Genomic DNA, 27182 nt, shown 5'->3' on the forward strand with positions numbered 1-27182 from the left:
AACATATAAAAACAAATATGAGTTAGAAAAGGTAACAGGTGATCAGGTTGATGAGTGATGAGTATCGCTAAGAAAACAACTGTTGGGGATTTCAGTTCCTTGTTAAAAGCATGTCACTTAATCTAAACCCAGAAAATGTAAGGAATCCTAACATTTGCTAAATCCAACATTACTAGACTTATCTGACTATATGTTTTATATGAACATTTCTACATCTCACGTTATCCCCCTAAACTATCTTCTCAATTGAGACTAACTTATGTGAAATTTAATGTTTAAGGTAAAGTCATTCATGAAATGAGAACATTGAATTAAATTATTGTGAAGGTTCTAATATTCTGGAATTCCTCTTTCTACAATAGCTATAATCCAATTTGAACTCCTTGGATGAAAGATAAGACAAATGTTAAATGACATTATTACAATTTTTCTGACACAAACCAGGAAACTTAGTTCTAACACTCAATGTTATTTACTATAGTAATAAAAAACTACAAAGTATTTTTAAATCCACCACAAAAGGGCAGTGGTAGTGGTGGGCAATGAGAGCAAATGGTTTCAAAGATTACTTGGTATTCAGCCTTTAAAGAACAGATAATTCCAATGTTATTAAACTATTACTGATCATAGAAAATCTTCTGAAAATCTTCAAATTGATGATATGAAGCCATTTTATATAACCTGAATACTCAAACTTGATTTTTAAAATAGTTTAAAAAAAGAAAACTACAAGGTAAATTAATTTATAAATATATACAGAAAACTTGAATATATACACAAACCTAGCAATGAATCAAAAATATTGCAATAAGAAAGTTTTATTCTAGGTTTGAATAGAAGAATTCATCTCTATAAGAATATCTTTTACATAATTAATATTTCACTATATTAAAGTGAAAGTGAAGTCACTCAGTCGAGTCCGACTCTTTGCGACCCCATGGACTGTAGCCTATCAGGCTCCTCCATCCATGGGATTTTCCAGGCAAGAGTGCTAGAGTGGATTGCCATTTCCTTCTCCAGGGGATCTTTCCGACCCAGGGATCGAACCAGGGTCTCCCACATTGCAGGCAGACGCTTTACCGTCTGAGCCACCAGGGAAGCCCCTTCACTATATTAAAGGAGAAAATAAAAACTACATCAATAGATGCGGAAAACTTTTTAAAAAGAGAATGTAATTCGAATAGGATGCATAATACTAGCTTCACCGAGGGTAAAAAGGAGGACCAGGGAAGAGAGGAGAAACCAAAAAGAAAGGTGTCCTTAATAAAAAAAAAAAAAAGAAAGAAAGAAAATAGCATGCATGATATAATCCATTTATCTGTGTGTATGTGTACCCTGTTCATCCATCAAAGATTATTGAAATTTAATTATTAATATGTGAGTGGAGATACAAGTTTTTTTAATCTATATTACTTGATATTTTTACTATAAAAATATATTATTTAAATAACCAGGAGATGAAAAGTGGGGAAAGAAAAGTAGAATCTGGAATTTTGGATAAGAAACCAATATGTAAAATAGTTTATTCTATCAGCGAGATTTTCAAGATACATTTCCGTGTCTTAACAGTATAGATATACACGGGCGTCCATTAATGTGCATACACACACACATACACACACACATGCACCTCAACTTTTTAAATTAAAAAATAAGTACTTTGCTCAAAGTAAATCACTTTAGTGAGCAGGGAAGGAGGAATTGAACGCCCAGGTCTGTGTGATTCCACATTTCATGTTCTTTCCATAAAGCAAGCATTGCTAGGAAGGGGACCCCAATCTTCAGATGGTTGTAATTCAGGTTGAATGGAGAACAAAAGAGCAAAACCTAGGAATGGAGTTTTTCCTAGATATTTCTATCTGACATTTCAAGTATTTAAGAAAAGTGTTTTCAAATATCATATATTAACGCATATATTTGAAATCTAGAAGGATGGTACTGACGAATCCGTTCGCAGAGCCACAGTGAAGACACAGACATAGATAATAGGCTTATGGACAGGGAGAAGAGGAGAGGGTGAGATGAATGGAGACAGTAGCATAGATACATATAGATACATATACATATAGGTAAAATAGATAGCCAATGGGAATTTGCTGTATAACTCAGGGAACTCAAAGTAGGGCTCTGTAATAACCTAGAGGAGTGGGAATGGGTGGGAGGTGGGAGGGAGATTCAAAAGGGAGGGGACATATGTATACCTGTGGTTAATTCATTTTGATGTATGACAGAAATAAAACCAATGTCATAAAGCAATCATAAGTCAATTATAATATTTTTAAAGTGTTTTTTGTAAGTGAAAAGACTTTCTAGGAAAAACACCAAGCCACTGATTTTATTTTCCCCCGTCCTTCCTTAGGATTCCTTAGAAGAGATGGAAGATGGCATTCATGACTTAGTGTCCTCCCGGTTTTCTTCAAATACCCACAGTCTAGCGAGTGGCCTGTCAACAGTAAGCAATTCTTGAGCATGCACTGGAATATTCTTTCTCTTGTTGGTTTTCCTTGCATTTCCAAAGAAGAGAATCAAGTTCTTGGAAGACACAGGATCATGAATTTAAAGTTATTATAATCTCCTGCTTGCCTTTTGTCCAAAGAGTACCTTTCATTCAAATTTTGTGGGGGCTTTTCCTAAGGCTCCTGATTCCTGCTTTAAAAAAACCTCTCCCTACCATGTTTTAAAACCTCATCACTCCCTAGTTCAGGCTCTCATCAGCTGAACCCTCTGAATTATCTCAGTTCTCAGCTGGTAAATTTCCCTGCTGCCATTCTCCCAGTTCCTCAGATGTCCTCCTTGCTACCACCAGTCACTTTCCTCACTTTCCTTAAACACATAGCCAAGCAACTTTCTTTCCTATTCGTACATCAAGTCCATAATTTCCCACTCCTACAGAATAACATCCCATCTTACTTTGGTGTTTGAACCCTTCTTTGAGAAGGCTTTAGGTGTTCCTGTGTCTTTTTATCTATCTGTATGCCTCCAAGTCTTTTGGTGTCTTTTATTTCCATCTGTTGCACTAATGCGCTTTTCTCTTTTGACCTTTGGGTGACTTCCTTAAAGAATTCTCAAGCAGGCTCTGACAGGAAATGGACCTACCTAAGTGTGCCTGATGCTGACTCAGACACTGTGAGTGTTCAACCTTTCCTTTTTCTTTTTTTCAATTGTACTTCATGGATTTCATGGTACAGGAAATGTCATTAGCTAGGCAATTCTCCCAGTCTTTCTGACTCATGTATCATTAACCAGCAATCCTCTTTTAAAAGGTAAATAATATAATCAGGATCCAGGTATTCCAAAGAAAACACATTTTTTAAACATTAGAATCTGTGGACTAGAGGAAAGATACATGGTCCAGAATGGTTTACCATGAACAAGGCACCTTTTCATGGGATTCTCCAGGCAAGAATACCGGAGTGGGTAGCCATTCCCTTCTCCAGGGTATCTTCCCAACCCAGGGATCCAATCTGGGTTTTCTGCATTGCAGGTAGATTCTTTACCATCTGAGCCACCAGGGAAGCCCCTTAGAATAAACATCTCTGTTTATTTTTTAATATAAATTTATTTTAATTGGAGGTTAATTACTTTACAATATTGTATTTGTTTTGCCATACATCAACATCTCTGTTTAAATCACAGCATTGGCTTGGTTAAAAGCATAGAGTTTGGTTAGTAGTAAAATTCTTGTAACTTCTTCAGTCTCTTCCAAGCTTCTGCAATAGTGGGTTCTTAAACTGAATTTTCTATGTACCGATCTCATCCTTTAACAGGACCCTCTTTGAAGGAGTGGCTACAGAAGGATGTGGTATAGATATAAGTCAGTGACCCAAGGGGTCAGTGAGGTATGGTGCGGAGGTCCTCAGACTAAAAATCTGGAAATCTTTTGCTTTGTTGTCAACAACAAAAAAATAAAATAATCAGCCGATATAAGAGAGAAATGGGAAATTCTATTGGCGCTGTATTGAAGATTATAACCTGGGAACAGCATCTCAGAAAGCTCCGAGAACTGTTCTGCCCATAGAAGTCAAGCAAGAAGGCCAAAGGGCAGATGAACTTTTTCACGTTCAAATTTTTCTTGGAGAATTCTCTGGTAGTCCAGGGATTAGGACTCTGTGCTTTCACTGCTGAGGGCCCAGGTTGGTCAGGGAATTAAGATCATGCAAGCCATGTGGTTCAGTGACAACAAAAAAGAATGTTTAAATTTTTCAAGCTTTGCCATAAAATATAAACTTTATTTCACAATGTTTTGGCACTGCCAATAATTTCTGTGAGCCAGACTTGACATTAGGGGTTTGGGGCTTATTCTTAAAGCCCCTGAAACTCAAAGCATGGTCTGTTGACCAGCAATATTGAGTGACCTGGGTCAGAGACTATAAAAGGTGTCAGTTTACAGAACCCCTAGTGTCTCAGTGGTAATCTCATAGCACTGCTAGGCCACGTGAAAGTGAAGTCGCTCAGTCATATCCGACTCTTTGCGACCCCATGGATTGTAGCCTACCAGGCTCCTCAGTCCATGGAATTTTCCAGGCAAGAGTATTGGGGTGGGTTGCCACTTCCTTCTCCAGGAGATCTTCCCAACCCAGGGATCAAACCTGGGCCTCCCACATTGCAGGCAGACGCTTTACCATCTGAGCCACCTAGCCCAGTTAAATAGTTAGCTTGGGAAAAAAAAATAAGCACTGGTATCTTAACAACTTAGTAGCCATTTGAAAATATAATGCACAGTGACCATTTGAAAAAATTATATTTTTATTCCATTCTTCAGTCTCCCTCCATCGTGTCCGACTCTTTCCATTCTTAAATAGCCCCTGAGGTGATGTGTGGGCCTGATGGGGACTACATGAGTTGGCAGCAGCATTTTCATTTCCTTTTCCTCATGGATTTTTGTGCAGTACATGTTTTTTGTCATAGTTACTGCCTAAAACTCAGGTTCACATGGATAGGACTTTATTAAAAAGAAGAAAGTAGGATTGAACATTAACACTGTGAACTACTGTTAGTAGTTTGCATGGTGTCTAATAGTTGTCACTGTTGTTTCCCTGGGAATTTTAAAATATCCTGCGGTGCCCCTTGTGAGTTGGGGCTGGTGCTCTGGGATGCCTTAACACACAGTTTGGGAACTGTGGACCTAGGAGTTTGTTAGAAAAGCAGAATTGCAAGGCTTCCCTGGTGGTCCAGTGGTTAACAATCAACCTTGCAATGCAAGGGACACTGGTTCAATCCCTGGTCTGGGAAGATTCCACATGCTGCAGAGCGACTAAGCCCTTGCACCACTACTATGGAGCCTGCACTCTGGAGACCAGGAGCCACAACTTCTGAAGCCCGAGTGCCCTAGAGCCTGAGCTCTGCAACAAGTGAAGCTACCGCGATGAGAAGCCCTGCACAATGCAACTAGAGAGCAGCCTCTGCTGGTTGCAAATAGAGAAACCCCGAGGGCAGCAACAAAGACCCGCCACAGCCAAAAAATAAATAAACAAATCTTTCAAAAAAGAAAAAAAAAAGGAAGAAGACAGAATCTCAGACTCCACCTGGGACTGTGTGGATCAGAACCTTCATTTTAATGAGACCCCCAAGTGACCAGTAGGCAATCAAAGTTTGCAAAGACACCTGCTATCATGAAAATTCTGATGTTTGGTTTCAGGAACAGAATAGACGACTTAGGTCACTCACTGGCTCTTTAAGTTTTAATTTCCAAATTGTTATGGAATCCTTGGTTTGCTCTTGCCCTTGATTTAAGCTTGAAAAAGAGACTGGCCATATCACTCACTGTTTTTATATCAGTCTCTACTTTGGGCAATTGGAGGAAGGTAATGGCTTTTGTTTTATATATAAACAAAAAAATATATACAAGGTATGAGGTCTAACCTCTCTTTGCACTCACCATAGTCTTTACTTCCCAGTCGTTCATAGACAGGGCTTTTGAAATGCCTAGATCACTCCTGAATGCCTTCCAGGTGGTTTTTTGTGACAGTCGTGTTGCTAAGACACAGAGTTCGTGTTACTGGCACTACAGGATAATTTTGTTACATTTAATTTAAAATGCATCTCTTGTTATCAGTGTCCCATCAGAACTTTCATTCATTCTGGCACATTTGGACAGGGTTTCTTTTTGCATTTTAATTTTATTTATTGGTTGGTGTATTATTTTCTTGTTTAGTGTTCTGTTTGTGAGTTGCTATTTTATAGATGTGTAGAAAGCCATGGTCATATTAGTTACTAACCCTGTGGCCTCACAGCTGGTTAGGGGAGTCCTGACAGCTGTGGGCAGTGATGTGCTCGTGGTGTGCCCTTTTGGAAGATGCAGTTATGTTACAGAACCAATCTTGGGTCTGGTTGTCTGGGTACAGTAAAGGCAATCTACTGACACCAGGTTGTGGTGAAGGAAAGTGCAGTGTTTATTGCGTAAATGTCGAGAATGGATGACTGGTGCTTGAAACCCCTCAAACTTCCTGCAGGGTTTGAGCAAAGCATTTCTAAAGGCCAGGTGAGGGTCGCAGGTCTCAGAGCATGTGATCAGCTTGTGCACAGTTCTTTGATTAGTTGATGATGATCAGTCCTTAGGCTACAGAAGGTCTGAGGGCTATGTGCTCATGGTCATCAAATCATTAATTTCTTCCATTTGATGAGGGTTTTAGCATCTGTAAAACAACTCAGGAAATGTGCATCAGATTCTATTAATATTATCTATGTACTTCAAGGTCCGTCTAGTCAAGGCTATAGTTTTCCTGTGGTCATGTATGGATGTGAGAGTTGGACTATAAAGAAAGCTGAGCACCGAAGAATTGATGCTTTTGAACTGTGGTGTTGGAGAAGACTCTTGAGAGTCCCTTGGACTGCAAGGAGATCCAACCAGTCCATTCTAAAGGAGATCAGTCCTGGGTGTTCACTGCAAGGACTGATGCTGAAGCTGAAACTTAAATACTTTGGCCACCTCATGCGAAGAGTTGACTCATTGGAAAAGACCCTGATGCTGGGAGGGATTGGGGGCAGGAGGAGAAGGGGACGACAGAGGATGAGATGGCTGGATGGCATCACCAACTCGATGGACATGAGTTTGAGTGAACTCTGGGAGATGGTGATGGACAGGGAGGCCTGGTGTGCTGCAGTTCATGGGGTTGCAAAGAGTCGGACATGACTGAGTGACTGAACTGAACTGAAGGTACTTCAGAGGCAATAAAGTAGAGAATAAAGGTGAGGGGCTACATTGGGAAGGCCCCATAGGGTCCTGCTGGGTTATAGTATGGCTTCTCAGAGACTTATGGGATGGAATATTCTATGTAGGTATCAGAGAGAGAAGCTTGTAGCTTATCCTTGCACAGAAATATGGGTATTTGTTTCTTTGTCCTGATCAATGCATTCTAGACCTTGAAGTAGACTGACCTTGAGTCTCCCAGTGAAAGAGGAGAAAGCTACAGGGATGGGGAGAGGAGATGGAATGGGAAATGCCTGTGTCCCCCTATTCATTAGAAGAAGTGAATAAACAAAGGCTATTCACTAACCCCAAAAGGCAATGCATCCCCTATCAGCGAGTGTCCTTCCTTCCTTACTAATGGTCCTAGACTTTGTCCTTTCTCAGGCTTGGATTTTATGCGACACCAGAAAAACAAGCCATCTTTTGCTTTCTTCCTTCACAGTAAGCTTCCTGCTCATATAAACAATGGGAATTGTAATTAAATGGTGGGAGGTAGCTTCTGTGGAGAGATCACTAGCATAACCTGGGATGCCTCTTTTCATCTTGTTGATTCCAGACCAGCCTGAACAGCATGATGAGTGTTTACAGTGAGACAGGAGACTATGGCAACGTGAAGGTCAGCGGGGAAATCCTTTTGCACATCAGCTACAGCTATGAAACTGGCGGGCTCTACATTTTTGTCAAGAACTGCAGAAATCTGGCCATAGGAGATGAAAAGAAACAGAGGACAGATGCGTAAGCACATAGCATGTTCCTCAGACTGTTTCAGTCACTGCCCATGTGAATTACATGTATTTGTCAGCCTGTGTGTTTCTTTTTTCAGAAGCCTTTTAGCATTCATCTAGAATCAGAAGGTTGATCATCACTTTCTTCCTCTGCCACCTCTAAATATTCTCTGACATGCATGTATAATGGTCACATTTGTAGTTACCTGAGTCTTAGTTTATTAAAAAAAAATTTTTTTTTTTGGCTGCACATTATGGCTTGTAGGATCTCATTTCCCTGGCCAGGGATTGAACCCAGGCCATGGCATTGAAAGCAGCAAATCCTCACCACTAGACTACCAGGGAACGCTAAGATTTTAAAGAAGCTATGACTCAGCATGATTCAGGACTCACAGATTTGTAGTCCACACAGAGGCAGCTCTTTCTTATACAAGGCTGACCCCAGGCTGTATGAGAGTATCCTGTTAATTTTTGCTCTGGGAAACCCTCCAGAAAAAATTACCAAGCTGTTTGCCCAATTGAACAACCTGAAAGGGCAATTATGAGGCTCTTGGGATTTCCAGAATCAGCCTGGGAGGGCAGGTAAGACCATGGGAAGGTAAGACTCAGGGCTTCCCAGGACCACTGCCAGTTTGGTGAGTCACTCTGAGGACTCACAGGTCTCCACACACAGTCATAATCAGTACAGGGAAAAGGCATATGTGGCAAAGATCAAGAGAATCAAGGCTTAAGCTTCCAAGGACCTCTCCCAGTGGAGTCACACAGGATGTGCTTAAGTCCTCCAGCCACAAGTGGTGAAAACACATGGGGAGTGTTGTCTACCAGGGAAGCTCATTGAGAGACTCAACTGGTCACATACCAAAATCCCAGTCTCCTACATGAAAGCAGGTGTTCAGCAGGAGCTATACTATTTCCACAAAGATTTTTGGCACAGTGAGCCACTTATTTCTGTTCCTGGAGTGATGAAAATCCTCCTGAAACCCAGGTTCTGCATGCTAGCCAAGAGCCAAACTTATAAACAGATATTTCGAATGAGAGCAGTCTCAGACCCACTGTTTACCCTTTTTCTACATAATGGATAACCTACGTTTAATACATAGCTCATCAAATCTGTTTCCAAAACAGACAAATGAGTAGACAAATAGATTGGTCTGGTTACCTCCTTAGCTAAATATCAGAGAGCTTCAGGATTGGTATCATCAGTCTCAAAGGGATCATCTAAAGCCACAGTAGGTGGACTTCAGGAGTCTGGTAGCATCTTTGACATTTCAGTCTTGTACGTCTTGTGCATTTCTGAGTCTGCCATGATGCCCTGCTCCTGGGACTGCTCAAGGCCTGGTATTGGGGAGAATTGCTATTGTGACTTCAGGTTGTTAATTTTAATTTCCTCTTTTTCACCATTTTTCTTTATTCACTCATTGACTCCACTCATCAGATGTCCGGACATCTGAGTGGAGAGGAAAATTACCTCTATGATCAAGAGCACTGATCATAATAATAGATTATACTTATTCAATAGTATAATATATTAGCTCCTTGTATATGTCAGCTCATTTGATCCTGATCATCCCCTAAGTCATTATCCCAGGTTTGCAGATGATGAAACTGGGATACAGAGAGATTAAGTAAGCTCTTGAGTTCCCCCAAACCATTGACACCACGAGTAATTCAAACCCAGCTGGCTTGATTCTGGAACCTACTCTCTTTACCACAAGAATTAACAACTTCTCTCTTATGGAAGGGCCAGAGTTATATTTCAAAATGTCCTGGTATGTAAACCACATTCTCTTTGGTTCTGTCTCTTATACTCACTAGCCTGTTTCTTTTACTCCTTTTATTCACTGAAGTCCCTGAGCATTTCTCTCAAAGTAGATGCTCCCCAAGGATTACTTTCATTTTTTTTAATCCTAAACAGTTATGTCAAGTCATACCTTCTTCCTGACAAGTCCAGAAATAACAAGCGCAAGACCAAAATAAGAACAGGCACCAATCCAGAATTCAATGAAACCCTAAAGGTAAATCAATACTCTTTCATGGTAACTTTAATGGCTCGATTTACCTCATTGGTTTAGATGTAACTGTAAAGGATTTGCATGTCAAGGCTTATATGTATTTTAGAAAAGTAGAATGTGAATCAGTTGGCTTTCTGTTTCTGGAAAAGAAAGCAATGTAAACCACTCTTAGTTTATTTCTCTGCTGCTCCGAAGATTGCACTGGAAGTAGAGATAATCCAGGAAAATTACATCTGACTTGGTATCAACACCTCTTGTCCAATAGTATGTTTCACTCTTGGGAAAACAATTTTTTTTCCTAGTTCCCTATAAAAGAAGTTTGTCAAAGTTTTGGCCCCAACTTAGCAGGTCACTCTATACATACTCACTGTTCTGCTAACGCAGCATTAAAATGTGCTGTTTCTTGTTAGGGTTTCAGAATTTGGCTAAATTTATCCATGTGGTTAATGAACAGTGGAGATGCGGGGCTAGGTTTGAAAAATCTCAGAGACAGTGGCCTACGTAAGATATAACCCAGGCCCCAATTCTAGAGACATTACTTTTTCCCATGGGCCTCCATGTAACCTCTTCCCTCACCCTGGACACAGTTGGCCTGGTAAGAAAGTTCCAAGGGGATGGGGATGTTGAAGCCAGAATGATGGAGTCATGGAGTCCAGCACAGGAGGAAGTTGGCGAGTGGGGGCATACGTCAGCAGGGTCATATGTGAAAGCAGGAGCCAGTATCAAGACGGATCAAAGTGAAAAGGAATGAATATATGCAGAGGGTGAATCCAGCAGCCATGACAGGATCGCAAAGATGAGCCGAAGCAGAACAGATAAAAAGAATGACGTGGCAGATCCGGGAAGCAGGGCCAAGGTGAATCATTCCAGAATCAGCAAGGATGATGCGAATCCAAGATGAGGAATCAGTCAGTCTGAAGTGTGTCTGAGGTGGTATTTGCGGAGGACAATCAGGAGATTTTGAGGGGGTGTGGGTATGTGGCCCCAGATAATGTTCTGCTGGAAAAGGGAAAACCATGCCAGCAATATTTTCTTTCTGCTCGATCTATGTATATATCAATTGCACCCCTGCACTTAGGCTGAACTTTATGAAGTTTGACATTTGCAAGTTTCTCACTGTCAAACTTTCCTGGATTTGGGTCTTATTGTTATAAATAAGACAGAGAAATTATAGACTTGATACATTAAACCTTGCACTTACAAAGTAGTTGTCGACAAAATAATTAGGCAAATAAAAAGCAAGTAAAGCTGAAAAGGGGACAAGCTTCATCACCTCACACTTTTTATATAATATCTGAAGTTTATCAAACCCTATGAAAAGCCTGTCAATAGATCTTTCAGTGCTAGGTCTCATGCAAATGAGTTTATGGAATAGAACCTGACTTGTAGCAGAAATGAATAAAAATGAAGTGTTTTTCTCTTGGGTTTGTTTTGTTTGTATTACTACTGCATATGATCTGGAAGCCGGTAGAAGTAAATTTCACCCTGTCCTAGAAATGGATATGGAGTGTGATGTTATAAATCTGGTTTTGCAGTACACCATCAGCCATGCCCAGCTGGAAACGAAAACTCTGCAGCTCTCAGTCTGGCATTATGATCGATTTGGACGGAATAGCTTCCTGGGGGAGGTGGAGATTCCTTTTGACTCATGGAACTTTGAAAATCCAAGTGATGAGTGGTTTGTGCTTCAGCCCAAGGTAGGAAATGCTTCCAGATGAGTCAAACACTTACACAGGGAATGAGCAAAACTGATGTCAGAGGCCTAAAGAATCTGAAGACCTCTAGTTGTCAAGTGATAATCCGAAAAGATTAGTGCAGCTTATTTTGGAATGATATAATGAATGTAAATACACTCTTTTGGAAATCCTTCTTTGAGATAGACTGTCTGTAAAATGCAAACCATGATGTTGCATAATGATATTTCTTATTAATTTGACCTGCTAAAAATATAGTCAGTATTCAATAGTCACCGTGGATAAACAAAAGAATATATTATATGATCCTATTAGATCAAAAAAATTTTTTTCAAGGCTGATACTAGAAATTAAATGCTACTATAGTATGTTCTAAACTAAACCAACAGTGCCTGGGATTCACTCTATGCAGTTGGTATCTCTATAGTAATTTTTGAAGTCAAGAGTGAGATAGGATAAAGGTCCCACTTATGTAACCAAAGATTGTTCTTTATATAGAGAAGGGAAAAAAGAACATGATGGTTAAGATAGTGGACTCAGATCAGACTTCCTGGGTTCAATCCTGGCTTCACGACTCTCTGTGTAACCTTGGGGAAGTTACTTAACTTCCCAGGCCTTGGTGTTCTCATTGGTGATGTAAGAATTGGACATCAGTTTTAGGGATGCTGTGAGGCTTGAAGAAGCCTGCCTTGTGATACTTGTAGTGTCAGACACGTTGTAAGCTTCTCAATAAATGCTAGGCAGTGTTTGTTACGTTGGAATCCTTATATTGTAATTGACAGAAACCCCAGCTCACACTACTCAAAAAATGAAAGGAAATTATTGACCAGAGATGATCAAGCATGGCTTGATCCCAGATGCTCAGATCTTAGCAAGGCCCTGGAGTGTCTTGATCTCTCTTCTCTGTATTGGCTTCACCTGCAGACTTCATCCATTGTGGGCCTCCCCTCACTAATCCTAGGTCTGCTTCTCTTGAACACCACAGCAGCTGCAAACCTCTCATCCTTGCCTCACACTGTCCAGGACAGGAAAGAGTTCCTCCTCCTCCAATAGTTAAGCCAACATCCTGGACCTGGTTCCTAATTCTCATTACAATATTTGCCCATCCTTAGCTAATCATTGCAGCCAGAGAGGGGAGATACATTGAGGGGCTTAAGACCATCAGAACATAAAACTGGTCCTGAAGATGGTATCACCCCCAAAGAAATCCAGGTACAGTAATACTAAAAAACAAAAATGGTGAGTGTGTGCTAGACAGCAAAAACAAACACCGATCATCAATAATAGCGTTTGTTCATCATCATGAGTAGTAACATCGTTCACATCTCATGGTTACAACCACCACTAAGCATTGTTATCCCCATTTTATATGAGGAACTTGAGACTCAGAAGTTAAATACAACTTTCTGGTGGATTTTATAAGTGTTGACCTCAAAAACTTGGTGTAAGTAACTCATGGACAACCTTTAGGAAGTTTACTTTGGCTCTGGGTAAAATTGACAATGAAATAGGGATCCTCAAACAGAAACCAGCCTCACTCCCATGACTCACATAAATATGGTAGAGAGAGGAAGTACGATGTTAACAACAAATAAGTCCACAATAGAGTAACATTTCTCTGACATTATTAATAAATATGAGAAATATTTGGTCACTACAGCATTAAAGTTCTGCGATTTGAATGAAAAGCCTCACCATAAAGGACAGCAATTAAGTTGATTTAAATCTTCTGGCACTTGCTTCCTTTTGTGTATAATGAGTGAGTATCAAAGAATCATAGGAAATGTCCAGTACATCATGTGATGTGTGACACTGATGAAGGACAAGTAACATGCATCTAAGTCCATGAAATTAGCTTGTCCATCAGAAATGTAACATAAGAGCATAGAGGAGCTGTTTTGGAAGTCAGTTTCTTGGAAATGGTTGGAGGATTTGCTCTGAGATGATATCAACACTCTCTTAGGCATTGATTTTGCTTAGGGGCCAGCAGCTTTCCATGGTAATCACCTTCACGTTGACATTGAGTGGTTTGATTTTTTTTTTTTAATTACAAGTGAGAAATATCTCTCTGAGGCTGCTTGAGGTGGAAACATTCTGATGGTGTTTAATGTCAGTGGAACTCCTGTGATCCTCTGCCAGAACCCCTTGGATTCCTTTAACCATGTCTGTTGTGAATTTTGCCTCCAACTGCGGAGAAGGCAATGGCACCCCACTCCAGTACTCTTGCCTGGAAAATCCCATGGACGGAGGAGCCTGGTAGGCTGCAGCCCATGGGGTCGCTAAGAGTCAGACACGACTGAGCGACTTCCCTTTCACTTTTCACTTTCATGCACTGGAGAAGGAAATGGCAACCCACTCCAGTGTTCTTGCCTGGAGAATCTCAGGGACGGGGGAGCCTGGTGGGCTGCCGTCTATGGTGTTGCACAGAGTCGGACACGACTGAAGCGACTTAGCAGCAGCAGCAGCAGCAGCAGCAGCAGCCTCTACCTGACTCTGTTTTTAGAAGACTGTCCTCAGGCTATTGTAGATTTTTCCCATATAGGCAGAGAGTCAGAAATTCCTAGGAGTTTCTGTCCCTCCTGCCACAAGGCAAGTCTTCATCAATAACTGATAGATGGTGGAGTCTGAAAGCTCAGTTCCATTACTGAGAGAGGGAAAAGCTCTGAGGCGTTATTTACCCTCCAGAGCTCTCCTGATGGATCAGAAGCCCTCGCCTGGCTTCCTCCTCTTCCCCAACCTATCTCCCCAACCCTTTCCCTGGCCTGGCCTGGGAGCCTTTCCTTAATAGGTCACTTGCAAAAGAATCCTCATCTCAGCGTTGGTTTCTGGCAAGAAGTTGAATAGCCAGGTGTTAGTCACTCAGTCATGTCTGACTCTTTGTGACCCCATGGACTGTAGCCCACTGGGCTCCTCTGTCTGTAGGATTCTCCAGGCAAGAATACTGGAGTGGGTAGCCATTCCCTTCTCCAGGGGATCTTCCTGATCCAGAGATTGAATCCATGTCTCCTGCAGTGTCAGGTGGATTCTTTACCATCTCCTAGGAACACAGTCTAAATTAGTGTCTAATCCACATCATCTTTTCCTCCCAAGCGTTCTCTGACATGTATAGAGGAAAGGCTGCAAGTTATTCAGACTTGCTTAGGTACCATGCCTTCCAAACTTGATTCTCCATCTCCCTCCTCAGTCATTTCAATGCAGTAGCCACTTCGTCAACTATAGCTCTAGCATGAGCTGCCCCAGACACTTGATGTTTCTCATAGATTATCCAGCTGAGGAGCTGAAGGGTGAGCTACAGGGACCAATTTCCTTGGTAACAGAGGATCAGAAATAATATTCCTTAAACATTCAGAAAGGCGGACATCCTTTGGCAGTTGGAAGACTGGAAAGACAGAGTGCCTTATTGCTTATCGACTGTCTGTTGGTGAAAAGTCCCTGGACACCTACCTTTGATTTTGCTATGTCTTCCCATCAGGAGGCTGGTGCAGACAAAGAAAGAACTCAAGATGCCAGATATACTTACTGTAAAGTAGTTTCACGGTATAACTCCCATTTTACAGCGTGATGTGAGATTGTTTATTAGCTGTAATTCATTATCTTACTGAAAGACAAGAAGAGCTTGTCAGTGTAAATTGCCTTTCATGTATTCCCAGAAGGTGCTATTATAAAAAGGACCTTTGAATGTCAACAGCAAGCTTAAGTGGTTTTTCAAGGAAGCCTTCCCTGTCCCACCTTCAGGCAGAGTCAATGTACAGGAGATCCTGTAGAGTCATTGCCTAGCTAAAGGGCTCTCTTTATGTGGTATTTGGACAGACTTGTGTCCATAGTAGATGAACCCACCTTAGCCCTGTAAATGTGCTGGGAACTCTGCTTCCTACTCTGATTGGCAGTGGATCCCTGTCTCTTCAAAAAGCAAAAGATAATGGGCATTATCAGATTATTCCCCACCCCTGCTTAGTCAGATTCCCTCACTGTTTCCCTGTTGACTCTGGATATTGTTTGAGTAAATCCTAACCCTCACCCTGGCACTCAGCGCTCACTTGGTATGGCCCAGTTTTCTGGAGCAGAGGAGTATGTCAGTGCTTTACCTGTATCCTCATTTTCGTTCAAACATGGCTCCCCTCAGCTGTCCCTCCTGCCAGCCAGTACCTGCCAATCTTCGTAGGATAGGCATCCTCAGGCTGCTGGAGTGGGCTTGGAATGTGGATGTCAAAAGCCAGAATAGTCTGGGTATTTCAGTCTTGTGGGAGTTGAGGGCAGACCCTTGGTCAATAACTGATGGGTGAAGGAGTATAAGCACCCTAGCATCTTTGCTTTGATCAGGAGCACTCCAAGGTGTGATCTGTCTTGTCTTCACAGCTCCCCCATGGAACTGAGCAAGGGTTACTCTCCCTGAAACTTGGCCTGACCTTGTAACCCTGGTGAGCCTCTCTTCACTTCACAGTTCAGCTACCCTACTGCCCATCCTAATAAAACACTATAATAGAAATCTGTGTCTTCAGATCTCCTGAAGACCCCAGAGTAGACACCTTGTTTTCATCTTCCTTGCTGCTTCCTCCCTGTACACACACATCTGAGCACACCTCCCAACCAGCGCTCAGACACATTCTACACAATCCCCACCGAATTCCACTCATCCCACTTCAGTCCTGTCTGACTCTTGGTAACCCTATGGACTGTGGCCAGCCAGGCTCCTCTGTCCTTAACCCAGGCTAATCTTCCCCCACCCCCCTATCTTCATGTGTCATCATGTCTGCCATCCTATAAGAACCAGACAGGGGCCCCCTTGTTATCCCAGTCTGGATTACTCTCTCTTCCCACAGTAGTTTTTATTTTTTTGGCTGCACTGGATCTTCATTGCAGCATGGGAGCTTCTAAGTTTCAGCCTGTGGGCTTCTCTTGTCGTGGAGCTCAGGCTCTAGAGCGAGCAGGCTCAGCAGTTGCAGTGCCCTGGCTTCTCTGCTGTTGCTGCTAAGTCGCGTCAGTCGTGTCCGCCTCTGTGCAACCCCATAGACAGCAGCCCACCAGGTTCCTCTGTCCCTGGGATTCTCCAGGCAAGAACACTGGAGTGGGTTGCCATTTCCTTCTCCAATGTGTGAAAGTAAAAGTGAAAATGAAGTTGCTCAGTCGTGTCTGACTCTTAGCGACCCCATGGACTGCAGCCTACCAGGCTCCTCCATCCATGAGATTTTCCAGGCAAGAGTACTGGAGTGGGGTGCCACTGCCTTCTCCCACTGGCTTCTCTAGTTGAAGCCTAAGGACTTAGTTGCCCAAGGCATGTGGGATCTTACTTCTCTGTTCAGGAATTGAACCTGCCTCCCCTGCACTGGAAGGTGAATTCTTAACCACTGGACCACCAGGGAAGTCCCCCAGAGTAGTTTCTTTTATAGTAGGTCCCCTACATACGAACCTTCGAGTTGTGAGCTTTTGAAGATGCGAAAGTGCATTCACATGTCCAATCATGCAAGTTAATTCAAGTCTCTGGCATTACATTTAAAGTTGGGTACCTAGGCTAACTTTGTTGGACTTATGAATAAATTGGATTTACAAATGCACTCTCTTGGAACTTAACTCATTCAGTAGGGAATATACTGTACTTGCATTCGGAGCAACTGTAATGGTTTGTGTGACACCGAGCTTGCTATATGGTAGAAGGCTTCTTCAAGAAATCAGGACCAATAATTATAGGTCAGTTCATGGACAAAGTCACAGAAGTCAAACACATACAATGTTTTCCAATTGCATTCCTTATGGAATTTCCAATGCATTTATTAATCACTTATTTTAACTTAAATGTGTATTCATTTTCAAGTTTTCTAATACAGGGGCACTTTTTTTTTGAGTATAGTTTCAGTAGTTGAAACTCTGTCATATCCTCCTGGAATACATTCTGCCCCTAATGTATCCTAATCAACAATTTCTTGTTTGAGTTTCCCTAGAGTGAAACAAAAGTTTTAGAATACTTGCAAAGTCAACCAAATGCAAAATCTTTCTGAATATTCATGATCTTTCCTCTAATCTTTTATAGCTTCAAGCCCAAATAGAATCCAATAACGAATTTATTTTCACATCTTTAGATCTTATAAGTTGGTCAACCTCATTTTTTATAGTAGCAGCTGTCTTTTGGGACTCTTCAGTTTGTGCCATTCAGTTATATAATTAGAGCCACAAATATGCCTGGCATAAAGAGCTCTGGGGACTAATGCAGCTGACTCAACTGATGGGAGCAGGCATACATGGTCTTTGTATAGAGCATCCTGCTCTTCAGTGGAAATAGAGAGCATTCATGTGACAAATCAGTTAAACAAGAGCAGATTGATAGAGTTGCTATGAAGTATATTCCTTCTAGATAGAATGAAAACTCACAGAAAGCAGGATCTCTCTGTGTCTCCATAGCACTTAGCAAAATGCCTGAAGAATCATTACTGTTCGGTGGGCCAAAAAAATTGTTCAAATTTTCCCATACCATTGTACAGAAAAACCTGAACAAACTTTTTGTCCAACCCAATACAAGGAGACCTTCCATATGTGTTGGTAGCATGGAATGAATTGAATTGAATTCTGCAACCTTTTTCTGAGCAGAAGTTCGTTGAATAGTGGAAAATGATAGTATGCCAGGAGAGGATATTGCCTTGGAACTTCCTTGCAAGTGTACACCCCAAAACACCCCCAAGATGTTAGTTGTGTGCAGGTTGAAGATGACTCCCTCCTTGGACTCTCTTTTGTATGTGATTTTCATCCTGCAATCTCTGCAAATATGCTATTAGGATAGATAGTATAGTATAGACATCTAGAGTATATGACACTTGAACATATACTTTTCCCTGTCAATACATTTTCCTACCCAGAGGTCTCAGCTGAAAGCAAATAGAGCTTGCACTGGTTAACTATTGTTGTATAGAAAACTGCCCTAAACCTTAGTGGCTTAAAACAACCATTTATTATTATTGTTCTTGAGTCTGGGGGGCGGGGGGTGACTGGGCTCAGCAAGGTGATTTTATTTAAGATCTCTCATATGGTTGCATCTAGATGGTAGACTGAGGCTGAAGTCATCTGAGGGCTTGACTGGGCTGGTTGGTCCAGTTGGATGTCTCACACTTGACGTTGGTTGCCAGCTAAGAACTCATCTAACCCCACCAACTAGAGCACCTATGTGCGGTTTCTCCACGTGATGTGGACCTCACATCGTGGATTCCCAGAGGGAGAATCCCAAGAATATTCATTTCAAGAGAAGAAATGGAAGCCGTTCATCTTAAGACCTGGGCCCAGAAACTGGCACATTGTCACGTCTGCCATATTCTACTAATTAGAGCAGTCACAGAGCCCACTCAGATCCAAAGAGAAAGGGCAAATATCTCAACCCTCATTAGCTATAGTATCAAAAAGAAAACCAAACCCAGTGACCTCTTTTATCTGTCATAATATCCATGATAATTTTCCATTTGTGACTTTCACATAAACTAAACTTTCCTGAAACCATCGAAGCAATAAGAAAACTCCTCATATAAGGCACTTGATTTAGAATAATAAGATTAAATGTTAAATGGATAGTCTGATTCACCACCTAATCTCATTTGTGCCTCTGGGAAGATAGCTGAATAAAAGCTTCAGATGATTTTCCTAGCCTTACTAATAAGGTTTATCACCACCAAAAAGGTGTGATCACTCACCCAGAGCCAGACATCCTGGAATGAGAAGTCAAGTGGGCCTTAGGAAGCAACACTATGAACAAAGCTAGTGGAGGTGATGGAATTCCAGTTGAGCTATTTCAAACCCTAAAAGATGATGCTGTGAAAGTGCTGCATTCAATATGCCAGCAAATTTGGAAAACTCAGCAGTGGCCACAGGACTGGAAAAGGTCAGTTTTCATTCCAATCCCAAAGAAAGGCAATGCCAAAGATTGTTCAAACTACTGCATAATTTCACTCATCTCACACACTAAGAAAGTGGTGCTCAAAATTCTCCAAGCCAGGCTTCAGCAGTACATGAACCATGAACTTCCAGATATTCAAGCTGGATTTAGAAAAGGCAGAGGAACCAGAGATCAAATTGCCAACATCCACTGGATCATGGAAAAAGCAAGAGACTTCCAGAAAAACATCTATTTCTGCTTTATTGACTATGCCAAAGTCTTTGACTGTGTGGATCACAGCAAACTGTGGAAAATTCTTCAAGAGATGAGAATACCAGATCACCTGACCTGCCTTCTGAGAAATCTGTATTCAGGTCAAGAAGCAACAGTTAGAACTGGACATGGAACAACAGACTGGTTCCAAATAGGAAAAGGAGTACGTCAAGGCTGTATATTGTCACCCTGCTTATTTATGTTATATGCAGAGTACATCATGAGAAACGCTGGGCTGGAAGAAGTACAAGCTGGAATCAAGATTGCTGGGAGAAATATCAGTAACCTCAGATATGCAGATGAAACCACCCTTATGGCAGAAAGTGAAGAAGAACTAAAGAGCCTCTTGATGAAAGTGAAAGAGGAGAGTGAAAAAGCTGGCTTAAAGCTCAACATTCAGAAAACGAAGATCATGGCACCTGGTCCCATCACTTCATGGCAAATAGATGGGGAAACAGTGGAAACAGTGTCAGACTTTATTTTTCTGGGCTCCATAATCACTGCAGATGGTGATTGCAGCCATGAAATTAAAAGACGCTTACTTCTTGGAAGAAAAGTTATGACCAACCTAGACAGCATATTGAAAAGCAGAGATATTACTTTGCTAACAAAGGTCCATCTAGCCAAAGCTCTGGTTTTTCCAGTGGTCATGTATGGATGTGAGAGTTGGACCATAAAGAAAGTTGAGCATGGAAGAATTGGTGCTTTTGAACTGTGGTGTTGGAGAAGACTCTTGAGAGTCCCTTGGACTGCAAGGAGATCCAACCAGTCCATCCTAAAGGAAACCAGTCCTGAATATTCATTGGAAGGAATGATGCTGAAGCTGAAACTCCAATACTTTGGCCACCTGATGTGAAGAACTGACTCACTGGAAAAGGGCCTGATGCAGGGAAAGACTGAAGGCTGGAGGAGAAGGGGATGACAGAGGATGAGATGGTTAAATGGCATCACTGATTCAATGCACGAGTCTGAGTAAACTCCGGGAGTTGGTGATGGACAGGGAGTCCTGGTGTGCTGCAGTCCATGGGGTTGCAAAGAGTCGGACATGACTGAGCGACTGAACTGAACTGAACTGAAGGAAAGTCCGGCAAGGTTTCCTTTTGTCAGTCTCAGTCCTTTTTGCTGAGGTTTGAATGGCCTCGGGCTTTCTTGTGGATTTGGGGGTTTCTGAATTCTTTCAGTCTGCCCTCTCTCATAGCAGAGCAGCTCTCAGCCCTTGAATCATTACTCAGCAGTCAAGTTCCCTCAAGAAAAGTCTGAGGAAGTACTCTACTTTTCTTACCCTATTTATGAAAAATCTAAAGTTCAGTTGTCTCATTGGGAAACCTACGGAACAAAGGCTTTAGATATGTGCTCACACTGAATTTTCAAATTTAAAATTGGATTTTGAGAAGATTGTAGATCCACATGCTATTGTGAAAAATAACACAGAGAGATCCTATATACCTTTTACCCAGTTTCCCCCAGTGGTCACATCTGACAAAGCTATAATGCAGTGGTACAGCCAAGGTGGTAACGTTGATATAATCCACTTGTCTTATTCGGATTTCCTCAGTTTTCATTTGTTTGCATGCATATTAGTTTCTATGCAGTTTTGCCACATGTGTAGCTTTATGTTGGGCTTCCCAGGTGGCACTAGTGGTAAAGAACCCACCTGCTAATACAGGAGGTGTAAGAGACACAGATTGATCCCTGGGTCAGGAAGATCCCCTGGAGGAGAGTGTGGTAACCCACTCCAGTTTTCTTGCCTGGAAAATCCCATGGACAGAGGAGCCTGGTGGGCTACAGTCCATGGGGTTGCAAAGGGTTGGACATGACTGAAGTGACTTGGCACTGTAGCACTGTAGCTTTGTGTATTCAGCCCTACAACCAGGATACAGAACAGGTCCATCCTCACAAAGATCCTTCGTGGTCTTTTATAACCACACCCACCTCGCTCCTGCCCCTCCTATTCCTAACAACTGTTTGTGTCACTCAGTCGTGTCCGATTCTTTGCGACCCCATGGGCTGCAGCCCACCAGGCTCCTCCATCCATGGGATTTTCCAGGCAAGAAGACTGGAGTGGGTTGCCATTCCCTTCTCCAGCAGATCTTCCTGACCTAGCAATTGAACCTGAATCTCCTGCATTGCAGGCAGATCCTTTACCATCTGAGCTACCTGGGAACCCCTAGCAACCCTGAATCTGTTCTCTGTATCTATTATTTTGTCTTTTCAAGAATGTTATATAAATGAAACTGTATAGTATGTTATCCTATTAAGCTGACTTTTTTCACTCAGCATCATTCTCTAGAGATTCAACCAACTTTTTGCAGGTATCACTAGCCATTCCCTTTTCTTACTGAGTAGTACTCTGTGGTATGGCTTTACCACAGTTTATTTAACTAGTTACCTATTGAAGGACATACAGTTTCTTTCCAGTTTTGTACTACTGCAAATAAAGATGAAGCAAATATGTATGTACAGAATTTTTCAATGTATACATTCTTTTAGTTTCCTGGGATAAATGCCCAAGTATTGTTTAATCTTTTAATAAAATGCCAAACTGTTTTCCAGAGAGGCTATGCCATTTTACAGTCGCACCAGCAATGTTGGAGTGTGCCACTTTTTCCACATTGAATTTTAATGATGTGAATTACCAGTGTAGCTGTTCAGAGTTGGTGGCTAGCAATCCAATTTGAATCAGACATTATGCCTACTTTCCCTTTCTTGGTCACGGAGGTAGGAAACCCTTGTGACATCAAGGGAAGACAGAAAGAAGTATCTTCTGGGGCTGTTATCAGTGAGATCTTTATCTTCACCTCATTCCCCCAAAATATTTGTATACGTTTAGTGATCGGTTCAGACCTCAGTGCATCACTGGCGCTCAGTGTCCGTTGACTCACCAAATGTGTGTTATACTTCCCCTCTAAAATTCCTTTTACTTTAAGGTTTAAAGAGCTGCTCAGATGGTGCTAGTGGTAAAGAACCCATCTGCCAATGCAGGAGACCTAAGAGACACAGGTTCAATCCCTAGTTTGGGAAGATCCCCTGGAGGAGGGCATGGCAACCCATTCCAGTATTCTTGCTTGGAGAATCCCCAGGGACAGAGGAGCCTGGCAGACTTCAGTCTATAGGGTCACACAGTCACCTGGGACTGAAGGGATTTATATGCAAATGCCTTCATAGAATTTTCCAGCCTCTCTTTTGTCATGCCTGAGGCAGCTCTTAAACCAGCAAGTGCCAACATAATTCAAGAGGAATAAATTGTCACATCTAAGCCACCTAGTAAATACTGTCTATTCAAACATTGGCTACAAAATTATAAGCATTCTGAATTTTTCTTTTTACCTGTCTCCTCTTGGCCAGGTGGAATGTGCTGCTGATATTAGCCTTCAGTACAAAGGAGAGCTGACAGTCATGTTACGTTACATACCACCAGAAGAGAAACTGATGCCTCCACTAGGACAATTTCAAGGTAGAGAAAAAAAAAATCATTGACTTTGATCAGTGATGTTCCGTTTCTAGAAGTGTGGAAGTAGGGAGCACGGATTGGGTGGACTATGTTATTGGGTTAGCTAAGAAGTTCATTTGGCGTTTTCCGTAACATCTTCTGTAATGAACTTTTTGGCCAACTCACATCAAATGAAAAGGGTTAAGTATCACTGTCCTTTACGGAGAGTTGAGAAGTATATACTGTATATGGGGCTTCCCAGGTTGCGCTAGTGGTAAAGAACCCCCCGGCCAATGCAGGAGACAAGCAAGACATGGGTTTGATCCCTGGGTCAGGAAGATCCCCTGGAGAGGAAATGGCAACCCACTCCAGAATTCTTGCCTGGAGAATCCCATGGACAGAGGAGCCCAGCAGGCTATAGTCCATGGGGTCACAAAGAGACACAACTGAAGTGATTTTGCATGCACACATGCGATATATGGGAAAGGGTTGTTACAAGAAAAGGACAGAGTTCATAATTAGAAATGAACCTTTATGTTGATACTTGTTTCTTGGAGGTCTAAGGTATATAGATCTTCCCCTGGGTCAGGGAAGGGGGCAGAAATGGGGGATGGTCTGCTAAGAGGGGAGGTGTAGGAAGCTGTCTGGATTTACGAAATTCACAGCTACTCAGGGCATCTTAAGAAAGAAATTAACCTGGAACACAGAATACAAAGGAAAATTCCAGATGGAGTCCACATTTAAATCACTCTTGCCCTTCTTTCCTCAACTCCTACAGGCAGCATACATTATCTTTCTGTTCATATCACCCTTGTCTTGGTGACCCTTTGCCAGTAATTTCCTATCTCTTGACCTCAGTTTCCTCACTTCATAGGGATACTGCAACAATCAAATAGGTTCATTCCTGTAAAGTGCTTACAACACTGTTAAATAAAGGTGGTGGCAGCAGTTGAGAGTATTTCATCAGAATAAAAATGTGGTGTGGGGAGTGTTTTCTCTCACCCTGAAATGTCATTGTGCCTGGGCTTTAGCCTTTAGAGCTAGCCAGGCGTGGAGTTGACTATAATATCCAAGGCAGGAGTTATGGAATTTTCTCTATGTGCATCTTGGCACATGTGTGTGGCTTCCATTGTAGCTGTTTCTCATGGAGAGCAGGGATGTGGCCCAGGCAGCTCTTGGGGTCTTTTCTGTTTTATTCCTTTTTATGATTTAGGGGAGTATTTTTTTTAAACTTCTTAATTTTTTTCAATAAATAGATCCAGAAAGATTCCATTAGGGTAAAAAACATTCAAGTGAATTCATAGAAACATGTACAGTAATGTATATAGCTCATTCACTCACCAAATCAAATAAATCTTTGTAGTCTTTGTCAGTTTTGAAATGGACCCCATGATCTATCTCTCTTCTCTTCCCTTCTTTTCTCTTCCCCCTCTCTCATTCTCTTTCTCTCTTTTTCTTTCATTCTCTCCCCCAACTCCCTCCCTCCCTCCCTGCTCTCCCTCCCACCCTTCATCTCTCTGTGTTTGTCTCTGATGACTGATGCAGGAAAGAAGACCTTTAAACGAGGAAAAAAGAAGGATTCATCTATCGTCTCTGGAGGAATCCTAGAAGTGTTCATCAAAGAGGCAAAGAATTTGACTGCGGTGAAATCAGGAGGCACTTCTGATAGCTTTGTGAAGGGGTAATTTGGTTTGAGCTCATTTTCAATGATACTTAGTGAGAGATGAAACAGGAGACAGGGGTGGCGGTAAGGTTTCTGTCTTGTTCTTATTCTAAACGTGTGCTAGGAAAGTGCTCCCCTTGAGTGCTGGTGCTTACATTGCAAAAAACACGAGAGGGATCTGCTTATTCTAGCGTGTTTCAGGATTTCCGTGACTCTCACCCTCAAGCCTGGTGAATTTTCCTGTGAGATTTATTTCTCAAAGGAGGAAAAGGTTTAGCTTTCTATATGTAATATTCTTGTATTGTGCTTTACTATCTTTTGGTGCTGGCAGTATGTGACAACAACCAAAATATTGGATCTTTGGAATTTTTCTCTCTTGGGGGAAATTGTAAAAAGTGGGGATGCCAGAGCATCATCCCTCAAGATATCCACTGGGAAGAGCCTTGGAGAAGCTCCAAGACGGACTCTTGGGCATTTGTGCCCATTTTGTGGAACCTAGGGCAGTTTCTTGAGGGAATACATCCCTTTTGATGGGCATCTTACCCATTCGAGGTAACCCAAATGACAAATCCCTCCTGATTTCTTTTTGAGATTTTTCTCTTATAATCAGAAAAACTAGCACCAGAAGGATATTTTTCATCCATACAGACAAGCACATAAATGCACGTTCCAAGCAGTTAAGTCTTGCAGTTCCCAATATAAGATGAGGACCCTGCTCTCACAGAGTACCACACACTACATAAGGTAAAAAAAAAATTCCTGTGATGCCTGCCGTGAGGTTAATTCTTTGTCAGATGACAGTATCATTCCTCTCCTCCTTCCTCCTTAGAAAAGTGTAATTTCCTCCATGAGGAAATGAGTCAAACCTTTATGCTTACACTTCTAGCTTTGGTAAGGGCGATAATAAGGGGAAGCCAGATGTCTGGGTCTTTCCCGCTGGTGAGTGTGTGTACCTGAATTCCCGGCCATCTGTCCTTGACTCTTTCTCACAGTAGGATTAAGCACAGAAAAAAGGTTTTATGTGGATCCTGCCATTGAAATGTGTCTCCCCAGCCCTACCATCCCATTCAGGCCTCTTCCTGCTCACTGGTGGGATGAGGGGATGGCTCCTTGCTCATGAACTCATTGTGCCCTTGCACAAATGACTTGACATTCTTCTGAAACAGTTTTTACTTTATCATGTTGAACATGTATGAAAGAAGAGAAAATAAAGGATGTATTTTTAAGGCCAGTAACTTTCTAGTAAATTCTGTCCCTAGTTACAGTTAACCATTGAGCTGATTTTAAAAGGACCTCAATATTTTTTTTTTTTTAAAGAGCATGAGAGAGCAAGAATAGTCCCTTCTATAAAATTTAATACTATAACATATAACCTTAAATACTCGGTCCATGAGCCAACATAAGAGTGTCTTAAACAACAGTCTTTGTATGGAAACAAACACTAAAGGTAAGGTATCCCATTGGCCAGAACTTAGTCACCTGACTATATGGGCTATAAGGGAGGCTAGGGAATGTAGTCTTTATTCTGGACAATCTTGTGCCTAACTGAAAAAATGAGGACTTTCTCTTTTTTTGGAGACAAATAGGAGAGAGAATGAATATTGGGAGATAAGCAGTATCTATTTGGTACGTGAAATGAAATCTCAAGTGTCATAATGTGTCATCTTTATTATAAGATCATTTGTGGTATTGTTCATGTTAATTTGATGTACTAATTCCATATCCATAAGTCTCCTTCCCAAAAGTGCCTGACTCATCAGGTACTATGATCAAAAACAGAGTAAGGAAAATGAGACAGGGAAGGGAGAGAAGCTGATAAAAATGTTACTAGGCAGGTTCCTACTGTGTTCAAATGGGGCTCATTTCCACTAATGAAGTGTTAAGCAACTCTTTGAAATATACCTTAGGATTGTCCCTTCAAGGGACAGGAAAGCTGGGAGATTCATCCACCAATTTCCTTTACTTCAATTTATTTTTTAGCTGTGCTGTACAACATGTGTGATTTTAGTTCCTTGATGAATAAATCTGTGCCCCATGTGATATCAGCAGGGAGTCTCAACCACTGGACCGCCAGGGAAGTCTCCTCACCAATTTCTAAAACTCAGTGGTTGAGGGTTGTTCTGAGGGACATGAAATTCCCAGTAATCCAGGGTTTCCTGCATGTAAGCTGAGTCAGCTCACAGAGCACCAAAGTCCTTAACTGGAGAAGCCAAGAGACACAGGCGCTTAAGGTGGGAACCTGTCAGCATGACAGGAAGTGTTCATCCTGGCATCACGTCCCCACAGAGGTGAGCCAGTGATGATGGGAGGCATGACATTATTACAGAGTGTCTCCCACAGGAGGTAT

At 41.7% G+C, this 27182-nt stretch overlaps 1 protein-coding gene across 4 annotated transcripts in view; it reads left to right on the plus strand.

Annotated features, from left to right (window-relative positions):
* Nucleotides 1-27182, plus strand: part of SYTL5 (synaptotagmin like 5) — a 278287-nt gene that overhangs the window by 237594 nt on the left and 13511 nt on the right. For 2 of the 4 annotated variants that reach the window (XM_027963201.3, XM_060408400.1), the window contains exons 10-16: nucleotides 2360-2452; nucleotides 3061-3126; nucleotides 7746-7924; nucleotides 9830-9929; nucleotides 11462-11623; nucleotides 23088-23196; nucleotides 24718-24853. In XM_027963201.3, the coding sequence (XP_027819002.1) occupies nucleotides 2360-2452; nucleotides 3061-3126; nucleotides 7746-7924; nucleotides 9830-9929; nucleotides 11462-11623; nucleotides 23088-23196; nucleotides 24718-24853 (845 nt within the window). The remainder of the gene's footprint in view (nucleotides 1-2359; nucleotides 2453-3060; nucleotides 3127-7745; nucleotides 7925-9829; nucleotides 9930-11461; nucleotides 11624-23087; nucleotides 23197-24717; nucleotides 24854-27182) is intronic. The other 2 variants (XM_060408401.1, XM_060408402.1) reach the window with 1 other exon arrangement.

The sequence above is a fragment of the Ovis aries genome, chromosome X (assembly GCF_016772045.2).
Source record: "Ovis aries strain OAR_USU_Benz2616 breed Rambouillet chromosome X, ARS-UI_Ramb_v3.0, whole genome shotgun sequence".
Classification (NCBI taxonomy): Eukaryota; Metazoa; Chordata; class Mammalia; order Artiodactyla; family Bovidae; genus Ovis; species Ovis aries.